The following is a 25,715-nucleotide window of genomic DNA, read 5'->3' as shown; positions in this document are numbered from 1 at the left end:
CCTAATGAATTGCATTTGGATAGAAAGTAGAAAGTAGAAAGTAAAAAAGGGTGAAAATGACAAAATTACCTTTAGTTATATTATTACGCAATGACATTTTAGTTTTTATACCACTTCTTTAATTCTCGACGTGTTGGATGTGGATCGCCTATCCTATAAGTCAAACACGCTTAACCATGGAGTTCTGCGGTTATCTGGTTGTCATATATTTCTTAACATTATCCAGCACTTGTTACACTACGCCTTGTCGATCTCAGTTCGGATACCAATTGATGGATCTAAGCTCTGCACTATGCTTACTTCCCAGTGGGTCACCCATCTTGTAAGTCAAGCACGCTTAATCACGGAGTTCTTTGGTTATCTGGTTGTCATATCCTTTTTAAAAACCAATTGATGATAAGTAGGTGAACATTAACTATTTTACCACATACATCCATTGTAAGCCACAATGCCACGTCTCGAATCGAGTAGGGGCTGAACTCTGCCGACTCAACCGAAACCCAACAGAACGCGCAATGAATATAAGCATTATTTGATACATTTTTAATATACTAAAAGTAAATGCATTATTTGATACTATACAAAGTACACAAATAATACTTTTAGTATATTAAAAATGTATCTTTTATTTATTGTCCACAAAACTGTGTGGACCACGGTCCATGGAATAATGACTGGTCAATGTGGGTGTGGGCCGTGTCGAGGATCAAAACCTGCAACTTGACGAGGTGGGTATAGAGTCACTTTCCAATTGTTATATCATGGATTATGATCCATTTTACATGGTGCATGGGTGAGGACACAACCTGGACTTCCCTGTCGGTTTCCTGTTTTGTAAACACAAAGGACTCCGATAATTAAAATAAATTAAGTTTTTTTTTTTTAAAAAAAGTTTTATTCAACAAGGTTGATAAGGGCGGACCGTGATCAATTGTTACATTATTCTATTGTCGATCTTCTAATTCTTAGCAGATGACTTAGCTTGTTTTTTATGTGGTGTGGGCTCCTCATCTAACTCTTTGTCTCCTTATTCTGCAATTTGGCCGTACTCTCACTTTTTCGATGTCAATGGCTCGGGGCCCTCGCCTTTTCGCCGTTTTGCTCTGGATGATTTAATAACTGAGTAAACTATCCCCTCTGAAGGAGATCTTCTATTTATCTCTTCAGAACGTGACACTCATTAGTGTTGTGTCCAATCTATCGGTGGAACCGACAGTACTTGGTTTGGTCTACCTTAATAGTCCAAGATCACACTAACCAGATGGATCAGCGGGGTTAAATGACGCAAGGGGACCAAATGGGGTCCCCCCGAGGATTGATTTCTATTTTCCTTCCTTGATAGAGCCGAGCCCTACACCTAGTTGGTTGGACCCATTTTCTCGGGCCTTCTTCATTTTCTCTCTTATTCTTATTGGCATCCTCTGCTTCTACAAAACGGTTGGTCATCCTCATTATATCTTCGTAAGAGCGATGATGGTGGGTCATGGGGTGTTTAGTTGCCTGTGAAAGTCTCCGGACCTAAGCGCTTGGATAAACACCAGAATTGCCACTTTTGAGTCAAAATCGTACACATTATTGACATTCTTCTTCCATCTGCTCAGGAAATCTCTCAAACCCTCACCCCTGCTCTGGCTTACCACGCAGAGGTGAGAGAAATTCTTCTTGCGATGTATATTGTTAGAGAAGTAAGTCAAAAAACTTTGGGACAGCTCTGAAAAACTCTAGATTAATCCATATAGGATTGTGTTGAACCAATCCTAGGCCGCCCCATCCAAGGTGGACAAGAATGCATGCACATGATGGCGTCACCCACTCCAATCATCACCATGGTCTCCTTACACCTCGTCATGTGGGTACGCGGGTCGGAGCTTCTGGTGTAGGCTTTGATGGCTGAGAACCTAAAATCTTTAGGAAGGGGCGTGCCCATTATACTCGGGGTAAATGGTGCGGCTATGAAACACCCCACTTTTCTAACTCTTAATCACAAATCTAAACCACAAGTATCATAAACTAAGCAGCGGGATAAATAACTAAAAAGATAACTAGTGGGAATGTCACCGCCACAACCACCACACCGTGGTGATTGCACAGGCTAAGGGTAGAACTATAAATAAAATAAATATCTAACATCCATATTAATTACTGAAAATCATAAGGGGGAAAAAGTCACCCCAAAAGTCTACGTCATCAAGCGTCTACAAATCATCACAAGTCTAACATGTAAGACTTAGATACTTAGATACTTCAACATGTAAACGTCACAACAAACTTAACAAGCAGCTCATGCTTACAAGTAGTATCATGCTAATTGTTAGTGTTGTTATTTTCTCCAAAAACCCCAACATATAATTGGCAATATTATTATGGCAAACTAAGATAGTGTTTAGCTTGATGTCTGTTTATTGTTACAGAAGACTGATTGATCAGGTTCATCAACAGACGCACTAACACTGAAGATCTGATAAAGGAAGATGTTTCCAAAATGCTGAACGCGGTTTGAGAAGACAGTTTTGGAAAGAAAATCAGCGGGTCTGTTTTGGAAGGTATGGACCGAATCTTTAAGATTGCATTCTTCACAAATTGTCCTACCATCTACAATCAAAGATATTTTTGGAGAGTGTTCTTACCAAGGAGTATAAGTATCCTCATTCGGTCATGAATCAGGGTTACGAGTTTGAGATGACAAAAACACTCTATGCTACTCAGAAACATATATCTTTGATTATTATGTCTCTTCTCAAGACAATACGTTCTTGGTGATTATGATGAAGAACTTGAGAAGAATTATCGTTGCCTAAACGAAAGGACGCGAAGATCACTCAGTTGTGGGAACAACGTGGGACTGCGTCATTGAAGCGGACTGCATCAGAGTTAGCTCTCCAATTGAAGGGATTTCATGGGACTTCTGCATGCGTGACTCTTCGACTTCAACAATCCACTAAACCATTGTAGACTGGGTACGTACCTTGTGTGGGCACTTGGGTGAGATTGTTGTTTCTCTACCTTTGTACATTGGATTATGAGTTAGTGGATTGGACACCTCGGTGATCGTCCCCCAGATGTAGATACACACTGTATCGAACTGGATAAACATTGTATGTGTTGTTTTATTATATGCTCTAGTTTTTGATCTACAAACTAATCTACAATCTATCTATCTGACTGACAATTCACGTCTCCGAATCAGTCAGTCCAATACACCAGTTGTTTATCTCTAATAATCATCTTGAACTGAGGAAATGCAAAATTACACTAATAAACCATACAACAGGTATTCTCATGCCCTCAAGTTCTCATCACATAAACTGGATGTAACACCCCACTTTTCTAACTCTTAATTATAACTCTAAACAATCAATAACATAAACTAGGCAGCGGAAATAATAACTAAAAAGATGACTAGTGGGAATGTCACCGCCACAACCACTACTCCGTGGTGATTGCACAAGCTAAGGGGTAAAATTAGAAATAACATAAATATCTGGCATCCATATAAAATACCGAAATCATAAGGGGGAAAAACGTCACCCCAATAGTCTACATCATCCTCAAAACCATAATACCAACATAAGTCTAAAATCCATAACAAAGTCATCAATAACTAGAGTTTAGACATATCAAACTACGAGACTAATCTAACTCGATCTCTTCTCACTGCTGGCCCACCTGAAAGGGGTTTTTCAAGCAACACATAGACAAATAGGAAAACACCCGTTAGCACGAAGCTAAGTATAACCACACTCAACCCTGTAAAGCTTATAACAAATACTTTGAAAACAATTGATTTCTCTTGTAGACAATGAACTCATCTCACATCATCTTTAGATCTATCACATACTTTCTAGATGCTTGCAACCTATAATATCAACTGGCATGCTCATATATGATTGAACACCTAGATACTTCAACATATAAACTTCTCAAATAACTTAACAAGCAACTCATGCTTACAGGTAGGATCATGCTAATAAACCATGTAACAGGTATTCTCATGCTTTCACATTCTCATCTCATAACTTGATAAACAAGACTTCTAATACAACAAAACAATCATAAATCAACATTCTCATTATGTACTCTCATGCAATACTATACTCATATGCAATCTCGTGCAATATCATACATCATACTCATATGCAATCTCGTGCAATACTATACATCATACTCATATGCAATCTCGTGCAATACTATAATCATACTCATATGCAATCTCGTGCAATACTATATATATACTCATATGCAATCTCGTGCAATACTATAATCATACTCATATGCAATCTCGTGCAATACTATATATATACTCATATGCAATCTTGTGCAATACTATAATCATACTCATATGCAATCTTGTGCAATACTATAATCATACTCATATGCAATCTCGTACAGTACTATATATATACTCATACACTCTTTATAAAATAGAGTACTTTCTGTGGAGGCCTCTTTCTTACTTTCTTTCTTACATTTGAGTCTCTCTTGATTCGCTTTATTTCTCTTGAGTCTCTCTTGACTCGCTTTCTTTCTCTTGAGTCTCTTTTGACTCACTTTCTTTCTCTTGAGTCTCTTTTGACTCATTTTCTTTCTCTTTACTCGTAGACGGCTTAGGGTTTCACCAAAGCTTGAATTACCACATCGGGAACGGCATAAATCCGACCCAATATCTCTTACCATCTACGGAACCAATCTCGTGGTTCTATCTCTGTGGAATCAGGTATCGAACTATTAGTGTGCACACCCCCTAACCAGGACTCTAAGCCTGGCGGGAAGTTTCCAACCTCGTAACGTGGGAATACGCCGCGTACATATACTAGGACCGCAATGTCCATAAATATCTCCCGAGAGGACATAGTCCAAACGGTATCCTCCAAAACCTCACTGATATAGATAATACATAGATATATCTCTCATGCATCAATCTCCTGCGTGCAACAACTCTACTACTTCTCAATGCACCAAAGAATGATATATCACATGCTTATGGTTTTTGAAAATAATACTTGGGCTCACGTTGACCCCTTATGCATTTTTGAAATATGACATATGTGAGATGCCAAAAATGCTCTATAACATGCTTATAAACCATGTATAAAATAACATGAAGTACTTAGAAATATAATGTCATGCTCGGTTTGCAACATAGCAAATTCTATACATTTCACTCAACAAATATGCTCCTATTCTCATTTATCAAATATCACAATCTAGTCATGCTTTCATAATAAATCATATACTCGAAGGATCATGCTACTTCACTCAATAACAACATCAACAGATCACATAATCAAATAATTCTTCATACACAGTAAACTAGCAAATATGCACTGTGTAGGAAATCAGTAAATTCTTCATAACATACTTATTTTTTATCCAAAATCAATGAAATCAAAACCAAAACGTGCGTCGAGACAATCCCGAAGAGCCGAGCCACAAGGGCCCATAACACTCGACCCGAAACAACATGTAGCTGAGCCACAAGGGCACAACCACTACACAAAATCTCCTCAGAACAAAACTCAGGGACCTAGGGCGGGACTCCTCATGGTCCGCCCCATGAGCCCCGTTACACCATCGGGTCTAGGCGGCGGCCCTCCTCTAGGGCCGTGCCCTAGACCCGTGTAACCACGGCTTTAGCCGGCGGCCCTCCTGATGGGCCGCGGCTAAGGTCGCTGGTCTGATCTGGTGCACTCTGTGTGTGCACCAGATGATATTTTCATTTGCAAAACTCAATCCAAACAAGTCCAAAACATTCTCAACAACTCATAAATAAATACTAGATCACTTCTAAGCATAAACACAATAAAATCTCATAGTTTCTACTCATTTCTACTCAATAATAAGGCTTCACAGAGCCAAATTTAAGAAGGAATCCATGGGGTTATACCTCTTGTAGTCTATTCTTCTAGCTTGGATCTCTTCTTCCTCTCAACCTAGCTAGTGCCTCCTTCACCACCTATACTTCCCAAACAAACCATACAATCTTAGCCTAGAACCTCAGAGGTTAGATGAAACTAGAAGAGAAATGAAGGCTAGGATTGAAAGAAGAAGATGATGAGCTTACTGTGTGTTGTTTCTCCCTTCTACTTGGTAGACAAAATGTTTGGAGAGGCAAAGAAAGAGATCAGGAAACCAACAATGAATTAGTGAGGTTTATATAGGGTCCAAAACCCTAGGTAGAAGGCAAATGATTGGATGAGGGCAAATTGGTAAAAGCCTGGATAGAAAGTGTTCTCAGCAAAGTTTTCTTGGAATGAAGTGGTTCACCTTGTATCATGGACCAAGGCTAGAAATGCTAACTTTAAATACTTTGGGGTTAAAAATGAATTTTCTCAAAAAGCTATTTAGATGAATATTTGTTTAAAGTCTTTCTGAATTCTCCCGGTCTCACTCAGATAAATTTCTCGATTTAAATCTTGGTACGCGATGTACCCGGAAGTTTAGGAAATTTCGAATAGAATCAGTTTTGGTGTCGAAGTAATTTAAAATGTGACGAAAATAATTTATTCAAACACCAATTGCTCGCAAAATTTTTTAATGGAGTGAAAATGGCTATTTTGGAATTTCTTAATACCGGATTTATAAAATAAAATTTTGGGTTGTTACACTCTATCCCCTTTAAAAGAAGTTTCGTCCCGAAACTTAGAAGAAACGGGTGGATCAAGTTCTCGAAAAGAAAGGGTGATATAACCAAAAAGGTTAGAATTTTATGTTGGAACACTTTGGGAAGATTTAGGAATCTCTGAGTTCTTATCTAGCTCAACTAAAGTTTAAACAACTACACAAACGAATCTGTTAACTGAACTCAAAAGCTTAACTAGTTACCTTGATCAAAGCCTCCTAATGAATCACCTGGTGGCATGTAACTCGGATCCCAACCATAGGGAGTCCATCCATCTTTGTACATTCTCAATCCCCATCCTTTGTTCTATGACTGCTTCCCGTTGATCGAAGTTGGCAAATTCATAGCTCACTTGGGCACTCAGATTATCGAAACGGTTGTTGATCATGGCATATAAATCCTCATATGTAGGTCCTTGGGGCCCACTCATATAACCCTGTGGTGCTCTCGACTGGGTAGCTGTAACTGGTGCTCCCTCATGACTCATACCAACTCCTGGATCAGTTCCCATTGCAACCCCTTCTCCACTAGCCTCAGCTATGTGTCCAGCTTCAATTCCAACATCGACCACTTTCTTTGTGGTACATTCAAACTAACCACCAAAGTAATTCTGTCGTCCAAGGGCTTCTTAGCAATGTCAGCTAGGGTCAGATACTTGTTCTCAGCAACCTGATACAGCTCATAATATCTTGCGGCATTCAAAGCCGACCTAGTGGTTCTTTGTATTCTTTCCCCAAACTCAGGTAAATTCATCTTTTTGAAAATCCAGCTTAACATCATGCCATAGGGCAGATTCTTCTTGTTCTTTGCCTTAAAATAAGACATGTGCTTAAGTATCAAAACAGGAAAATTAATTGCACGACCAAATCTTAACATAAAAGCAATGGTACATGTCCAACTACCAATCTCTGTAGAGTTGTTCTTACACGGAAACAAGCACTCTTCTATCAACAAAACTAACAATTTCTTCTCTCCAGTCAGTGTAGGTCTCTCGGGGCGATATTCATTAGGGAACTCTTCCCTACTCCCGGTCATGTATCTCAAATACTCTTGATGTGTCAACCCATCATGGGAAACCCAATCATCCCTATCATACATATCCAAACCATCCAACGGTAGGTCAAACCAATTTGACAATTTCTAGGGTGTCAATTCAACTTTGGTACCTCTCACATTAGAGATAATCGTAGTCATCATTCCCTTCTTGTGTTTCGTGGACAAATTCTCATAAAATTCAATCACTAAATCAGGGTAAATTTCTTCTTGAATTCTTAGAAATTTCCTCAACAAACCTCGATTCTCCAATATACTATTAAAATCTTCAGAAAAGAATTCGGGAAAATAGGTTTTACCTCCTATCACTGAGTAGGTAGGTGCTTCCTGACTTGTTCCCTCTACTTGTTATTTTCCCTTCACCATTGTGGTCCAAGCTTGTTGACTTGATCTTGTTAAAATTGCAGTGGATGACCCAACTAGTATTTTTCTCGTGCTTAGAATAGCCTGGGGAAGACACTCTTGAAGTTTCCTTGATGAAAGATGTTGATTTGGAGGAGATAGGTTTTTGGTTGAGGTTGGGGCAGTGTGCGGCGAAGAAGAGAAGAAGAAGAAGATGTGAATTTGGTCTCTGCTTTGGAAAAATCAGCTCAGGGTTTAAGGTGGTGGGGCTTGGCAGCGGGCCTCCAAATGGCCCGCCCCAAGTCCCGTTGTCAGGCGAGGCTGACACGGCCTCAGGTCACGGACCATTACGTGGTCCGTGACCACGTTCCATCACACGGAATGGGTCCCGTTCCGGCTCGTGGCCCAGACATGCCACTGGGTCGGGTAACCGGGTCGGATCCGGTTCAACCCCAAATTGAAATCGGTCCTCTGACTTTGTCAAATCTTCAAATTGGGTCAAAATTGAACGTAGTCATCGACTTTAATAAGTCCCGATTTCGTTGTCAATCCTTTGACTTTCAAATTCCTCCCGGGAATTGCTTAAGCTAAATTCTTATCCCATTTCTTTTCTCGTTTTCACTTCTATTTCGGTAAACATCTCTCTTATTTAAACCTCAATCGTTTCCTAACGATTCTTCATTCTTACTCATATCGATTCTCATTCTTCTAATTCTCTTGTTCGTTAATTCAAAGCGTTCAAGTCTAAGCTTTTCTCTAAAACAAACTCATTTAACTTCTAAATTTCCAAAATTCTTAGATTAGCACATCTTTTAACATCTTGCAACAACTTGTAATAATTTCTCCAAGCATACACATCTAATTAAGCATTCAAGAAAAATCAACACACTCATTCCAAGTTAGAGTGTTACCTTTCCCGAGATTACGATCTCCGTCCTGAGTCTGTCCCATGACCATAATCCTCCCTAGTCCAGCTCCTCCGGTACGTCTTTGCTGCACTCCACCTCGTCCATGATTCCCATTTCTGTGCGGACCTCCTCTCGGTGGATAGCCACGTCCCATAGCTTGATTCGGCGCCTGGTTGATCGGACCTCTGGGTGGCTGGCTCGGGATCGTACCATGGGATCCCTACGTCCTTGGGGAACAACAAATAGCGGCTCTATGGCCCGGCTTCCCACACCGGAAGCAAACTACAGGCAATCCTCCACAAGTGGTCTTAAGATGATCCTTGCCACATCTCGGGCATACGAAAATCCCCTCTCTCGGTGGTCCTCCAGCTCCAGCTCCCTGTCTCATATTCATGTTCCTCCTTTCCCCGCCTCTATGGTCAGTCCTGCTCGTCGGATTGAACCTGTGCCCCTTGTTCGACTGTGATTCCATCCCCTCATTCTTTTTTTTTTTTTCATTCCTTGCATGGCATCTCGGTGCAACTGTTGAATCCTGGAGTAACCAGCAGCTGCCTCATAAGCTTCATTCAATGTAGCAAATCTCGCCGCGGAGAAAGATTTCTGAGCATCATAGTGCAATCCTCGGATGAACTTGCGAGCCCTACTAGCCTCATCAGGTACCAGGTAGGAGCAAATCGAGATAGTGCCACAAAGCGGGCATGATACTCCTGAACGGTCAAGCTTCCTTGCTCGAGATGCAAGAATTCCTCATACTTGGCAGCCTTGACATGCTCTGGGTAGAATCTCTCTCTCATCACCATCTTGAACATCCCCCCCAATCAAACCCTTCTCTTGCCTGAATAGCTGGTCCTTCCATGACCCACCAGTGGTCAGCCTCTCCCTGAAGATAGTATACCGCAGCCTCTACTCGCTGATCCTCTGGGCATCCTACCACGTCAAACAACTTGTCAAACGTGCGGTTCCAACTCTCAAGAACTTCCGGATCCTCCTAACCCAAGAAACACGGTGGATTGCGTCCCGTGATCTTTCTGGACACATCACCGCCACCGTTCTTCCCATTGAGCACGACAACTCCTATGGTCTGAGTCAACTGGGTGAGCTGGCGCAGACTCTCAATCAAGTCTTTAGATGACGACGCTCCAGGTCCTGAGGAGCGAGGAGATTCCTCTCTAACTCTTCGCGGCGGCATCGCGGAACCCTTTGAACATGACCAGAACAGATCATTCTTGTTAGCACGACTAATAAGTTAGCTAATTCTAACTTCTCTGATCTTAAGACAAAACTTGCAACAAGCAAATCTCACAAAGAAACAAAGGCATCTCTTCTCATCTACTTTAACAACTTATCAAGAACAACTTCTCTTCATAGCTTTAACTTTCAAACTCTTGGTTTTTCTCTTTCAACTTCTCTCTTTACTTATCTACTTTACTCGAAACAGATAACAAAGGCATAACAAGCACATTGGTAAATCACATAAGCAAGAAATAGGTATAAAGTCTTATACTTTTTACATTATCTCTTTTACAAAATTTCCACTTTTCAAACTTTAACTTTCAAAATCTCAACTTCTAACTTTCACTTCAACTTCTCACTGAAAACTTCTCTGCTTTACTTTCAAAAGATAAACAAAAGCACTTTAAACACAATGATAAAGCACAAAAACATATAAGCAAACACAAAGGAACTCACGACCTCACCGCGTTCCTAACTGATATTTAAAGTTTCTCTTAACTCTGATTCTCATACTTAATCACTCAACTTAGAGTCTTTCTTATCTCAATCTTCATAACTTAGGGCTCTTTCCCTAATCTTATCCTTCTTAGGATTTCCACTTAATGTTCTCTTCTTATCTTGTCTTTCTTAAGACTTCAACTTAGAGGTCTTTCCCCAACTAGTCCTTCCTAGGATTTTCACTTAGAGTTTCTATACTCAATCTTAAGGGTCAAACTTCCTAAGTCTCCCGCGGTTCGTACCGCTCTGATACCAATTTGTAACACCCTACTTTTCTAACTCTTAATTACAACTCTAAACAATCAATAACATAAACTAGGCAGCGAAAAAAATAACTAAAAAGATGACTAGTGGGAATGTCACCGCCACAACCACCACTCCGTGGTGATTGCACATACTAAGGAGCAAAACTAGAAATAACATAAATATCTGGCATCCATATAAAATACCGAAATCAGAAGGGGGAAAAACGTCACCCCAATAGTCTACATCATCCTCAAAACCGTAATACCAACATAAGTATGAAATCCATAACAAAGTCATCAATAACTAGAGTTTAGACATCTCAAACTACGAGACTAATCTAACTTGATCTCTTCTCACTGCGGGGCCCACCTGAAAGGGGTTTTGCAAGCAACACATAGACAAATAGGAAAACACCCGTTAGCACGAAGCTAAGTATAACCACACTCAACCCTGTAAAGCTTATAACAAATACTTTGAAAACAATTGATTTCTCTTGTAGACAATGAACTCATCTCAAATCATCTTTAGATCTATCACATACTTTCTAGATGCTTGCAACCTATAATATCAACTGGCATGCTCATATATGATTGAACACCTAGATACTTCAACATATAAACTTCTCAAATAACTTAACAAGCAACTCATGCTTACAGGTAGGATCATGCTAATAAACCATGTAACAGGTATTCTCATGCTTTCACATTCTCATCTCATAACTTGATAAACAAGACTTCTAATACAACAAAACAATCATAAATCAACATTCTCATTATGTACTCTCATGCAATACTATACTCATATGCAATCTCGTGCAATATCATACATCATACTCATATGCAATCTCGTGCAATACTATACATCATACTCATATGCAATCTCGTGCAATACTATAATCATACTCATATGCAATCTCGTGCAATACTATATATATACTCATATGCAATCTCGTGCAATACTATAATCATACTCATATGCAATCTCGTGCAATACTATATATATACTCATATGCAATATTGTGCAATACTATAATCATACTCATATGCAATCTCGTGCAATACTATAATCATACTCATATGCAATCTTGTGCAATACAATACATCATACTCATATGCAATCTCGTGCAATACTATAATCATACTCATATGCAATCTCGTGCAATACTATAATCATACACATACGCAATCTCGTGCAGTACTATAATCTTACTCATATGCAATCTCGTGCAGTACTATAATCTTACTCATATGCAATCTCGTGCAATACTTATATATATATGTATATATATATATATGTATATATATATATATATATATATATATATATATGTATATATATATATATATGTATGTATATATCTATATATGTGTGTGTGTGTGTATGTGTGTGTGTATATATATATATATATATATATATATATATATATATATATACACACACACACACACACACAGATATATATATATATATATATATATATATATATATATATATATATATATATATATATATATATACTCATACACTCTTTATTAAAATAGAGTACTTTCTGTGGAGGTCTCTTTCTTACTTTTGAGTCTCTCTTGACTCGCTTTCTTTCTCTTGAGTCTCTTTTGACTCACTTTCTTTCTCTTTACTCGTAGACGGCTTAGGGTTTCACCGAAGCGTGAACTATCTCATCGGGAACGGCATAAATCCGACCCAATATCTCCAACCGTCTACGGAACCAATCTCGTGGTTCTATCTCTGTGGAATCAGATATCGAACTATTAGTGTGCATACCCCCTAACCAGGATTCCAAGACTGGCGGGAAGTTTCTTACCTCGTAACGTGGGAATACGCCACGTTACATATACTGGGATCGCAATGTCTATAAATATCTCCCGAGAGGACATAGTCCAAACGGTATCCTCCAAAACCTCACCGATATAGATAATACATAGATATATCTCTCATGCATCAATCTCATGCATGCAACAACTCTATTACTTCTCAATGCATCAAAGAATGATATATCACATGCTTATGGTTTTTGAAAATAATACTTGGGCTCACGTTGGCCCCTTATGTATTTTTGAAATATGAATATGTGAGATGCCAAAATGCTCTATAACATGCTTCTAAACCATGTATAAAATAACATGAATTACTCAGAAATATAATGTCATACTCGGTTTGCAACATAGCAAATTCTATACATTTCACTCAACAAATATGCTTCTATTTTCATTTATCAAATATCACAATCTAGTCATGCTTTCATAATAAATCATATACTCGAAGGATCATGCTTCTTCACTTAATAACAACATCGATAGATCACATAATCAAATAATTCTTCATACATAGTAAACTAGCAAATATGCATTGTGTAGCAAATCTTCAGTAAATTCTTCATTACATACTCATTTTTGATCCAAAATCAAAGAAATTAAAACCAAAACGTGCATCGAGACGATCCCGAAGAGTCGAGCCACAAGGGCCCATAACACTCGGCTCAAAATGACACGTAGCTGAGCCACAAGGGCCCGACCACTGCACAAAATCTCCTCAGAACAAAACTCAGGGACCTAAGGCGGAACTCCTCATGGGCCACCCCATGAGCCCCGTTACACCATCGGGTCTAGGCGGAGGCCCTCCTCTAGGGTCGTGCCCTAGACCCGTGTAACCATGGCTCTAGCCGGCGGCCCTCCTGATGGGCCGCGGCTAGGGCCGCTGGTGTGATCTGGTGCACTCTATGTGTGCACTAGATGATATTTTCATCAGCAAAACTCAATCCAAACAAGTCCAAAATATTCTCAACAACTCATAAACAAATACTAGATCACTTCTAAGAATAAACACAACAAAATCTCATAGTTTCTACTCATTTCTACTCAATAATAAGGCTTCTCAGAGCCAAATTTAAGAAGGAATCCATGGGGTTATACCTCTTGTAGTCTATTCTTCTAGCTTGGATCTCTTCTTCCTCCCAACCTAGCTAGTGCCTCCTTCACCACCTATACTTCCCAAACAAACCATACATTCTTAGCTTAGAACCTCAGAGGTTAGATGAAACTAGAAGAGAAATGAAGGCTAGGATTGAAAGAAGAAGATGATGAGCTTACTGTGTGTTGTTTCTCCCTTCTACTTGGTAGACAAAATGTTTGGAGAGGCAAAGAAAGAGATCAGGAAACCAACAATGAAATAGTGAGGTTTATATAGGGTCCAAAACCCTAGGTAGAAGGCAAATGATTGGATGAGGGCAAAATGGTAAAAGCCTGGATAGTAAGTGTTCTCAGCAAAGTTTTCTTGGAATGAAGTGGTTCACCTTGTATCATGGACCAAGGCTAGAAATGCTAACTTTAAATACTTTGGGGTTAAAAATGAATTTTCTCAAAAAGCTATTTAGATGAATACTTGTTTAAAGTCTTTCTGAATTCTCCCGGTCTCACTCAGATAAATTTCTCGATTTAAATCTTGGTACGCGAAGTACCCGAAAGTTTAGGAAATTTCGAATAGAATCAATTTTGGTGTCGAATTAATTTAAAATGTGACAAAAATAATTTATTCAAACACCAATTGCTCGCAAAATTTTTTTATGGAGTGAAAATGGCTATTTTGGAATTTCTTAATACCGGATTTATAAAATAAAATTTGGGTTGTTAAACTGGATATACAAGGCTTCAAATATAACTATACAATCATGCTCGTTGTACAATCTTAAATCGACATTCTCCATACGAGAACTCAAGCAATACTATACTCAAATGCAATCTCGTGTAATGCTATAAATATACTCATATGTAATCACGTGCAATACTATACTCATATGCAATCTCGTGCAATACTATAGATATACTCATATACAATCTCGTGCAATACTATAAATATACTCATATGCAATCATGTGCAATACTGTACTCGTATGCAATCTCGTGCAATACTAATATACTATAAATATATACTCATACACTCATTGTAAAAATAGAGTACTTTCTGTGGAGGTCTCATTGAGTCATAAATGACTTGCTTTCTTTCTTTCTTTCTTTAGAGTCGCAATGACTCACTTCTTTCTTTCTTAGAGTCGCAATGACTCATTCTTTCTCTTTTAGAGTCTCAAGACTCATACTTTCTCTTTAAATGGACGAGGTAGGAACTTCATCATAGTGTGAATGAACCTATCTGGGCACGGCGTCTAGCCGACCTAATACTCTGCTCGTCCACCGAACCACTCTCTTGGTTCTATGCTCAAACTCTGTGGAATCAGGTATCGAACTTTTGGTGTGCACACCCCTGACCAGGATTCCAAGCCTGGCGGGCAGTTTCCAACCTCGTAACGTGGGAATACGCCGTGTTACATATACTGGGACCGCAATGTCCATAAAATCATCCGAGAGGACATAGTCCAAACGGGATCCTCCAAAACCTCACCGATATAGATAATACATAGATATATCTCTCATGCATCAATCTCATGCATGCAACAACTCTACTACTTCTAAATGCATCAAAGAATGATATACCACATGCTTATGGCTTTTTGAAAGTAATACTTGGGCTCACGTTGGCCCCTTATGCATTTTTGAAATATGATATATGTGAGGTGCAAAATACTCTATAACATGCTTCTAAACCATGTATAAAATCCATAAAATTCTCAAGGATATCATCTTATACTCAGTTTGCAACATAGCAAATTCTATACATTTCTATCAACAAAATATGCCTCAAAACTCATTAATCAAATATCACATTTTAGTCATGCTTTCGTAATAAATCATATCCTCAAGTGATCATGCTTCTCTACTCGATACAAAAATAACATTAGATCACAGAGCCAAGCATTTCTCATACACAGTGAACTTAACCATATATACTGTGTAGCAATCCATCATAACATACTCATTTTTTATCCAAATTCAACGAAGTCAAAGCCAAAACGTGCATCGAGACGATCCCGAGGTACCGAACCACAAGGGCCCGTGACACTTAGCCCGAAATGACACGTAGCTGAGCCACAAGAGCCCGGCCACTGCACAAAATCTCCCAGATCAATACTCAGGGACCTGGGGCGGGACTCCTCATGAGCCACCCCATGTGTCCCGTTACTTTGCCAAGACTAGGCAACAGACCTCTCCTAGGGCCGTGCCCTAGGCCCGGTTGGCCCCGGCTCTAGCCGGCGGCCCTCCTGATGGGCCACGGCTAGGGCCGCTGGTCTGATCTGGTGCACACTGTGTGTGCACCAGATGAAGATTTTCATCTGCAAAAATTATTCCAAACATGTCCAAAACATCCAAAACATTCTCAACACTTTAAAGACAAATACTAGATCACTTCCAAGCATAAACACAACAAAATCTCATAATTTCTACTCATTTCTACTCAATAAAATAGGCCTCAAAGAGCCAAAATCAAAGAGGGAGTCCATGGGGTTATACCTCTTGAAGCTTCTTCTTCTTGTATGGACCTCTACCTCATCTCTACTCAAACACCACCTCCTTCACCACCTAAACATCTCAAACACAAGCCAAGACTAAGAAACCTTAGAGATTGAAGGCTAAGAGAAGATGAAACCTTAAGATGGATGGAAAATGAATGGAGGAAACTTAATGTAACGTTTCTTTCTCTTATCAGACAAGAGCTTGGGAGAGGCAAGGTTGGAGATCAAGGAATAACAAATGGATAGTGTTGTTTATATAGGGTGAAAACCCCTAGGTAAAAGGCAAATGATTGGGTGAGGGCAAAATGGTAAAAACTTGGCTAGAATATGTTCTCAGGCAATGCTTCTTGGAGTGGTGTGGTTCACCTAGCATCATGGACCAAGGACTAGAAACGCTATTTTAAATACTTTGGGGTTGAAAATGAATTTTCTCAAAAAGTTCTTCTAGATGAACACTTGTTTAAAGTCTTTTTGAATTCTCCCGGTTTCACTCAGATTGATTTCTCGATTTAAAACTTGGTACGCGAAGTACCCGAAAATTTAGGATTTTGGAATAAAATAAGTTTTGGTGTCGAATTAATTTAAACTATGACTAAACTAATTTATTCAAACACCAATTGATCGCAAAAATTTTTAATGGAGTGAAAATGGCTATTTTGGAATTTCTTAAAATTGGATTTATAAAATAAAAATTTGGGCTGTTACAGGCTATCCTTACCTCAGGCTCCGGCGACTGCTCCCTCACCTCTATTTTCTTTTCTTACTCATCTATTTTCCTCTACAGCTACTCCACCTCCTCCTCATGCCAGTTTGATGTTCTCTTTTGCATAGTGGATCTGCGAGGAGCCGACCCTCCACACTCACCCACCCTTTCTGACCATGGCGACCGCTCTCCTTCACATATTGCCCTAGTTTTGTCCTGGTGAAGTCCCTTGGTGGATAACCCCTCGGCTCTTAGCTGTGGTCCAAACCTCTGCCGGATATACACTGTAACAACCTAAAAATTATTTTCCTAAATTGTATTTTATAAATTCCAAAATAATTATTTTTACTCCTTCGAAAAAATTTTCTAAAACAAGTGTATGAGTTAAATATTTTAAATCGTGATTTTTATCAATTTGACACCAAGTAGTAGCCCTTTTCGAAAATCCTACGTTTCGGGTATATCTATGTACCAAGTTTTGATCCAAAAAGTCAATTTGAGTGAAACCTGAGAAGAACTTGTGAAATCTGAACCAAATGTTTTTATCTAGAAATACCCTTATAAGAAACCCATTTTTATCTCCCAATAGTGTTTAAATCCATTTTAACACTTTAAGCTAAGCCAAAGAAGAAGCCTAATATTTTGAAAGTTATTTTACCAATTTGCCCTCATCAGCCAACTTTCTACCTAGGGTTCTGGACCCATATATATAGAACACTGTTTCATCAGATCCCTTCTCAATCCCTCCATTTGCCTCCTTCAACCTTAGAAAGCAAGAATCTGATAGGAAGACATGGAAAACACACTAAGTCATTCTCTCCTTTCATCTCCTCCATTTCATTTCATCTTCCCAGACTTGTCTTTGTCCATCTCTCCCCTTTCCATCTCTGAGGTTGTGATGAGTATAGTATGTGTTTATGTTTGTCTGCGGAAAGAAGGGACTCATACTAAGGAGAAGCTAAGCTCAAGGTATAAACCATAGATCCCTAAAACTTTTATTTTAGTCTGTTAAGTGTTAGATTCTTGAGATTAGATGCTTAGAAATGTTAGAGAATATTTGTTGATGAGTTTATTATGTGTTGATGATGTTATATATTTGATTCTTGGTTGTTTGGTAGTGTTTGTTGGAGCTTTGAGCTGAGTTTTTTTGGAGATGAAGACATCTGGTGCACTGTCTGGTTTACCAGCTGGGTAGCCTTGCAGCCCTAGCCAATGGATCTAGGAGAGATTCGCTAGCTAAGACCGTGGTCCAACGGACCAGAGTGACGGATCCCAGAGAGATCCGTCACTCTAGGCCGTTGCTTGGTGGAGCCAAGTGACGGGGCTTCTCAAGCCCCGTTACCAAGCTCCGTCTGGTCAAATCAGTAGAAGACCGAGCCCTTTGAGGCTCAGCTATGTGTTATTTCGAACCGGGATTCGTGGGCCCGTGAGGCTCGGACACTCGGGCTCGTAACGACGCGCTTGTATGAGTTGTATGAGTTGTATTCGTTTGATTTTAAGAAGAAGCATGTTTAGCAGACAAGAATGAAAGTTGACCTCTATGTTGTTATTTGGCTTTGAATTCAAGTTTGTGAAGGGAAGTCCTAGCATTTGATTATAAGAATGTTTGAGTAATTGTGCTATTTGTTTTGTTTAGCTCTTGAATAGAAGATTTGTTGAGTTGATTGAAATTACATGCATAAGGCAGTGCATTTCCAAGTTTTACACTAAAAGAGCATTTTAGCATATTCAAAGCTTAAGTACAGTAAAAGGCTCAAAGTGAGGCCTAAGTTATTTTCAAAACCTTATATCTCTTTTGGAAAATCTATATCTATATGTGCATTGAGAAGCTTGCATGATGAATAGATTTCTAATATGAGAAAGATAAGTTATATGAGATATCTGTGCAGTGCATTGAGAAACTTGCATGATATCTAGATCACTAGCATGAAAAAGAAGTTGCATGTGTTATATATGCTATTTATATTAAGCGAGGAAAACCTATGTTTTGGAGGTTCCAGTTAGGACTATGTCCTTTCGGAAGAAAAGAGAAAGAAAGAAGTTATGAGAAAGAGAAAGAAGCGATCACAGAGGACCTACAGTTTATTTCTAGAAGTAACTTGGAAGATCAATCCCGAGTTGCTAGGTTAGATACTACCCACTGGGCTTGGAATCCTAGTTAGGGGGTGTGCACACTGAAAGTACGATACCTGATTTCACAGAGTTATAAGAACTACGAGTACCGATTCTGTGGGCAAGATGAGTATTAGGCCGGCTAGATTGCCGAGCCCGAATAGGTCCATTCACGATTTGTGAAGTTCCTACCTCCCCCATGAGTTTCAAAAAGAAAGAAAGAAAGAAGAGAAAAGCGAGTCAAGTGACTCAACAGAGATCCTCCACAGAAAAGTACTTCTTTTAAATAAGAGCGACAGTAAAAGTATATATTTATAGCATCTTTTCCTTGTTCATATCATGACATAGCATTTGTCTCATTTTGAGTATTTGAGATGTACAGTTTTAATCGTTGTTTAAGTGTTAGCATGAAAGCATGACTTTACCTGATAAGCTTCAGTTATTATATTTCATTATATATCAACATGACTCTGAGAAGCGCATAGTAGAATATAGATGGTATATATCTGTTTACAACATGTGAATGTGCGCAAGTATGAGTTATGAGTTAAAGCCTGTTTATATGAGATTATAGGTTGATGAGCATATAGAAGTATATAAGTATATCCATTGAGATCTGTGACTAAGTGTCTTGATTTCTTATCTTCATACTTGAGATTCGTGTATGATTGCAAAACGTTTTCCAACCTATATCTATAGTACTTTACAGGGTTGAGTGGCTTTATACTTAGCATTATTTGCTAACGGGTTTATTTTCTCCTATGTGCTTTTATAACCCCTTTCAGGTGGACCTAGTACTTGAGAGCGCACGTGATAGAGTAGTGCGTAGTACTAGCTTGGTAGTCATTAGCTCAGTACCCTTCTCCTTTAGTAGTTTTTGTTGTGGGTTGTAGTTGGACCACTTGTTTTGTTGGTGCGTAGACAACGGGGTTTGTTCCCATTGTTTTTATGGTTGTATTGAGCTTTGACTCTAGTTCAGTAGTTTTTGTTAGCCTGTGCAGTTACCGTGAGTGAGTGACTGTGGCGGTGATTTTCCCCTTTAGTTTTTTGCTATGGATTATTATCTTAGTTTACTTAATCTACCTTTGATTTATCCTGTTTAAGATTGTTTATTTCGGGTTTTAGATTTTAGAAAAAGGGGGTGTCACAGATACCTTCTTGCCCAACCGCTCCAAGATAGGCATGGAAGCAATCAACCGATGTCCAACAGAGCCGTCTCCTTGAACTCCTTCCCCCTCGACCCCTCACATCTATTCCCATGGAGCAAGGTTGAGTTTCAGGGCGGCCTCCCATTACGTGGGTTGCACCTTGTTGTTAGGTTTTCTTTTCCCACGAGGACTCCACCTCAACTTCATGCATGCGTTGGTGGCAGGGCCATTTAACCTTGCATCCCAGCCACCAATTGAGCCAACGCTATAGTGGCGTGCTGAATGGCCCGGCCAGTTTCCTGGAGGTCCATAGACGGGACCGGTGCCTCAGGGCCTCCACCGTAATTGTTGTTGAGTTGATCCCAGAGGTCCCGTGAGTTCGTAGGCCAGGCATCCATGCTAACGTTGCTATTGTGGTTCAGGTTGCGAGATTCATGGGAGTTGCTTGGATCCTGCCATCTTCTTCTTTGTGTGATATAAAATTTAAAGTTGTTTAGATTCTTGAGTTTGACTTTTAATGAAAGCACCACTGACGGTAAATAAAGTTACCGGAATATATTCAAAAAGTAGTTTTGGTACTGCAATGAGTTCTATGTATAAGAATTTGAGCATGTCCCCCTTGCTACGTGGGTCAAGTTTTATAATGCTAACGGTTAAAAAGCTACCTAATAATAACTACAACGTCTCTTCATAATAAGTGTCCCTGCTACATAGTAATTGAGGTGCTCTCTTCCATAAGTGCATTGGCCCTCCATAACTCCTGCTATTTGACGAGGTGATGCTCTTAATAAATGCATAGGCTCTGCTTTAAGCGTATTGTTCCACCTCCTTTGACTCTGACCGTTGACCGCGGTTAAACTAATAGCGTTAGGTCAAGTTCCGTGTCTTATTCAATTATCCTGTGAAGCATTTTTTTACTTTCTTGGTTCATTAAAATTATATCGTTAACGATTTTCAAAAAAAAATTATATCGTTAACGAGTGGACTAATGTTTTGCTTTTTACCTGCTCTCAATTCTTGATAAGAAAGTGGACTTTTTGCTTTTGTCTGCTCAGAAATGTGCTTAAAGGATGGATTGCTTTTGCTTTTGGGACGACAGACTTACATTCAGCTTTTAGGATCACATATTCTCTATTTATAATTGGATTTGTCATATAGTGGGTTCAACTACTCATTTGTACCATCTTCGCGTGAGTATTAGTAAACTTATTTTGAATTAGTTACATGTGAAGGGTGTAACCAATGCTATAAAAACAGTGCTTTATTTGTCATCAAAGTACGTGTATAATATGTTCTTAAATTTAATTTCAAGAGAAAAGGGGAAAAGATACAATTCCTTGCCAAATCTTTGTTCATCATCTGTAATAGGGCTTTATTTTATTTATTTATTTAATTATAATTAAAGTAGAATTATTAAGGGCAAATTATTCCGTGGACTCGCGTCCATCTTGCAAGGTGGATCTGAGTCCATTCACAATTTACATATTAAATGTTTATAATTTATCTTTTAAAAATTTACAATTTCTATATAGTGTTAACATATATGTACTTTGATTATCTTGTTTTGTATTTACATTTTTCTTTCAAATATTGCAGTCACACAATATTAACAATATTAGAACTTGATGACCATATATTGTATTCATAAATTCCCTTCTACAACTGTTATGTGTTAAGGAATTTGGGAATACAATATATGGTCATCAAATCCTAATTTGTTAATATTGTGTGACTGTAATATTTGAAAAAACTTGTGAATACAAAACAAGATAATCAATTACATATATATTAACATTGTGTGTCCATACTTCGTAATATACAAATTGTAAATTTTTAAAAGATAAATTGTGAACATTTAGACCTGAGTCCACATAATAATTTGTGATATATAGAATACATTTATTAGGGTCCACGTAATAGAATAATTTTTTTTTGAAATTATTCCCGAAAATTCAACCCACGGTTTAATAAACTAAATCAATAAATTGGTTCGTCTTCGCTACACGCAATAAAAACATGCATCTATGACATACAATTTTAACTCATTAAAAATATAAATTGTATTTATATTAGTGTAAAATCATATACTTCTTTTTAATACTTATATACCTTTTTTAATGATGCACAAATGCTATTTAAAAGCCTTTATAGTTTTTTTTTTTTTTTTTTTTTTTTAAAGTACACTTTGAAAATTAATTTCTCATTCATTCATGATTCATTCTGAGTATATAATATATTAAATTAAACATCTTACTAAGAAGAACTTAAGTATACTTTGACCCGATTCAAATTAGAATTGAAATTGATCCGCTTAAAATTATACCTATTAGCTAAATTTTTAACATTTACTCACACTAACAAAGACTCGTTGATAGATGGTTAATGATGGAAAGTTCCCCTCCTTTGGCGTTGACATCATTTCTACGAATATAGAAACAAGCATATGTTAAATAATTAAAATTCAACTTACATCGAGACAGAAACATATGTCAATGGTCATTTTTAATTTCATATATGGCCCGCATGCTGGCTAATTAATTAATTAAGGTGTATTACTTTTGACATAGTGGTGCATATTAGATGATACAAATAAACAATCTGCCAGGCTGTTATGTAATAAGGGCATTCTTGTCCTTTCTTCCTTTGACAGTTATAACCGCTAGCCAGCTTGCTTTTATACGTTCTCTGTTGTATCTTCTGTTTTAGAGTTTTTACACAAAATAATCAGAATAATAAAACCTTTCCCTCTTTCTTCTCTCTTCGATGTAATCCGTCATGGTATCAGAGCGAAGGCATTCTTATGCCGCCGTCGTCACCGGCGCCGGCAGCACCAGTCAGGGAGGACAGACAGCTACGCCTCTCGTCTAATCGCCGATTCAAACCACTCCTGAGGTGATTCCGCAGAGGAGTCCATCGTCTCGAGCTCGGAGAAACTTCAATATGGAGGATCTGGAGAATCCTCTATTTCTCAGTGCAAATGACAGTCCGTCTCTAGTCCTTGTGAGTCCACCTCTGACAGGCAGCTCGAATTACGGCACATGGAGCGTATCGATGAGGATAGCGCTCGAAGTTAAAAATAAATGGACCTTGGTGGATGGAAGCACCACACCGCCGAACAGGGAGCAAGCTCAATACGCCGCATGGAGGCGGTGCAATCTCATGGTCTGTGCTTGGATCTTCAAGTCTGTCCACTCATCCATAGCACAGAGCATTATGCACCTCGACAGAGCTGATGACGTCTGGGGGGATCTGAGAAGAAGGTTCTCACAAAGGGACGCGCAACGCATATCAATTTTGCAAAGTGAGATCCATAATCTACGGCAAGGTTCACTCTCTGTCAACGAGTACTACACGAAATGCAGAACTCTATGGGAAGAGATGAACACCTTGAGGCCGATTCCTCTGTGTAAGTGCACTCCTAGGTGTTCTTGTGATCTGGTTGAAACAATCCGGAAGGAAAAAGAGATTGATCAGGTAATCCTATTTCTGCAAGGCTTGAATGAGGACTATAACAACTTGAAATCAACTGTTATAGTGCTAGATCCTCTACCTGAAGTCTATAAGGTGTTTGTAATGTCTGAAAAATTAGAGAGGCAGATTATGGCATCTCATTTGAATTTAGGAAACCTGGACATAAAACAATCTAATGCAGTTCAAACATGCGAGAATGAAGATACTGTTGCTGCTTTGAATTTCTATAATGGCAGGAAAAATAACAATGTGAAAGCCAAGTGTACCTATTGTGGTATGAACGGGCATACAGTTGATAGATGCTACAAGAAACACGGGTATCCACCGGGTTGGGTGCAAGGTTTTAAATCAAAAGGGAAACAGCAAGGAACAGCCGCATCTGTCAACAATCCTAATGATCTGGGAATATCTCCTGAACAATTGCACAAACTGTTCTCCTCATTCCTTCAGACTCAACCGGGCCAAGCATCAGGATCTTCCAGCTCAAACAACCCTCCTGGATCACATGTCACAGCTGCAACTGCCTTGATCCCAAAATTTGAAAAGTCTTGCAGCCCTGAAGGAGGCAAGTTCTCTGTGTGTTCATCAATTTTAAATTCCTGCACTTGGATTATTGATTCAGGGGCCACAAATCACATTGTGTGCTCCCTTGACTCCTTAATCAATTATCACACAGTTAATAATGTTGAAGTCAATCTTCCTACGGGGCAGTCCATTGCAATTAAAAATATAGGTGATGCCAGGCTGTTCAATGGAAACCTATGGCTGAAAGAAGCATTACATATCCCCTCTTTCAGATTTAATATTATATCTGTAAGCAAGTTAATTCAAGATGATGCTTATAAGCTAACCTTCATGTCAAAGCAGTGCATGATTCAAGGGAGTCATGGTCAGATAGTTGGTTTAGCTAAGGAAGAAAAGGGGCTCTATCTAATGAAGGAGCCACAAGAAGAGCAGAATGGACATTTTGTTTTGCAGTGCAGTAAGTCTGAGGTCTGGCATCGAAGGCTGGGACATTTCCCGATCAACAAGTTACATCTCATTTGTGATATTGATATTACTAAGAACAATAATAACAAGGCTTGTGATGTATGTCATTTGGCTAAGCACAAGCGTTCCCCCTTCCCAATAAGTGTTACTAGTTCACATTCCTGCTTTGAATTAATACATGTTGATATTTGGGGGCCTTTCCCGGTTTGCTCCTTGAAAGGGGAATATTATTTTCTTACTGTGGTTGATGATTATTCGAGATTTACATGGCTTCATTTGATGAAAACCAAAGCTGAAACAAGGTTGCTTGTAAAAAGGTTTCATGCTTATGTTCTTACTCAATTTGGAATCATGATTAAAACCATTCGCAGTGATAATGGTACTGAGTTCAAGATGGATGATTTCTTCCTCGACAATGGTATCATCCATCAGCGCTCTTGTGTTAACACCCTCCGTCAGTGCATGTTTAAGTTAATTTAATTATATATGGACCTATAGAGAGTAAGAGAGATGCAATTAAGGCGCACTCTCAATTAAATGAAAACTTGATATATATTGATGTTCATGAATAGGGATTGCTAAGTAAGTGGAGTATGATTCATATACTAAAAAATTATAATGTAAGTCTTTTTAATGCAATTTACTTATTTTGTATGGTTTGTGAGTTATTATATAGGAGCATGGTTTGTAGCGATATTTACTTAGTGCATACTTTCGAGTAGTCTAGTAGTGATATTGATTAGCTAAATCGTACTCTCAAGCAAATAAATTAAAACTTGATATTGATATATCTCAAAAGAGGTGATCGACTGAGTGGAGCATGATTCTCGTACCTGAAGGTCACACGGTTTTCTTAGTGTGGTTTACCTCTCTTGCATGATTTGTGGACTATTACACATGAGCGTAGTTTATCTGGGTTGTTGGTTTGCAGCGGGATTACTTTGTGCACATCCTCAGATAGTGATATTAA

At 38.7% G+C, this 25,715-nt stretch overlaps 1 protein-coding gene across 1 annotated transcript; it reads left to right on the top strand.

Moving 5' to 3' along the window:
* Positions 1–23,416: 23,416 nt before the first annotated feature.
* Positions 23,417–24,930, top strand: LOC109187063. Its single transcript, XM_019337212.1, has 2 exons — positions 23,417–24,320; positions 24,623–24,930. The coding sequence occupies exons 1-2, from the start codon at positions 23,444–23,446 to the stop codon at positions 24,664–24,666; spliced, it is 921 nt and encodes a 306-aa protein (XP_019192757.1). The 5' UTR covers positions 23,417–23,443; the 3' UTR covers positions 24,667–24,930.
* Positions 24,931–25,715: the final 785 nt, after the last annotated feature.

The sequence above is a fragment of the Ipomoea nil genome, unplaced genomic scaffold (assembly GCF_001879475.1).
Source record: "Ipomoea nil cultivar Tokyo-kokei standard unplaced genomic scaffold, Asagao_1.1 scaffold1416, whole genome shotgun sequence".
Classification (NCBI taxonomy): domain Eukaryota; kingdom Viridiplantae; phylum Streptophyta; class Magnoliopsida; order Solanales; family Convolvulaceae; genus Ipomoea; species Ipomoea nil.
The sequence above is the reverse complement of the archived record's forward strand: the minus strand, read 5'-3'. Positions and strand labels throughout refer to the sequence as shown.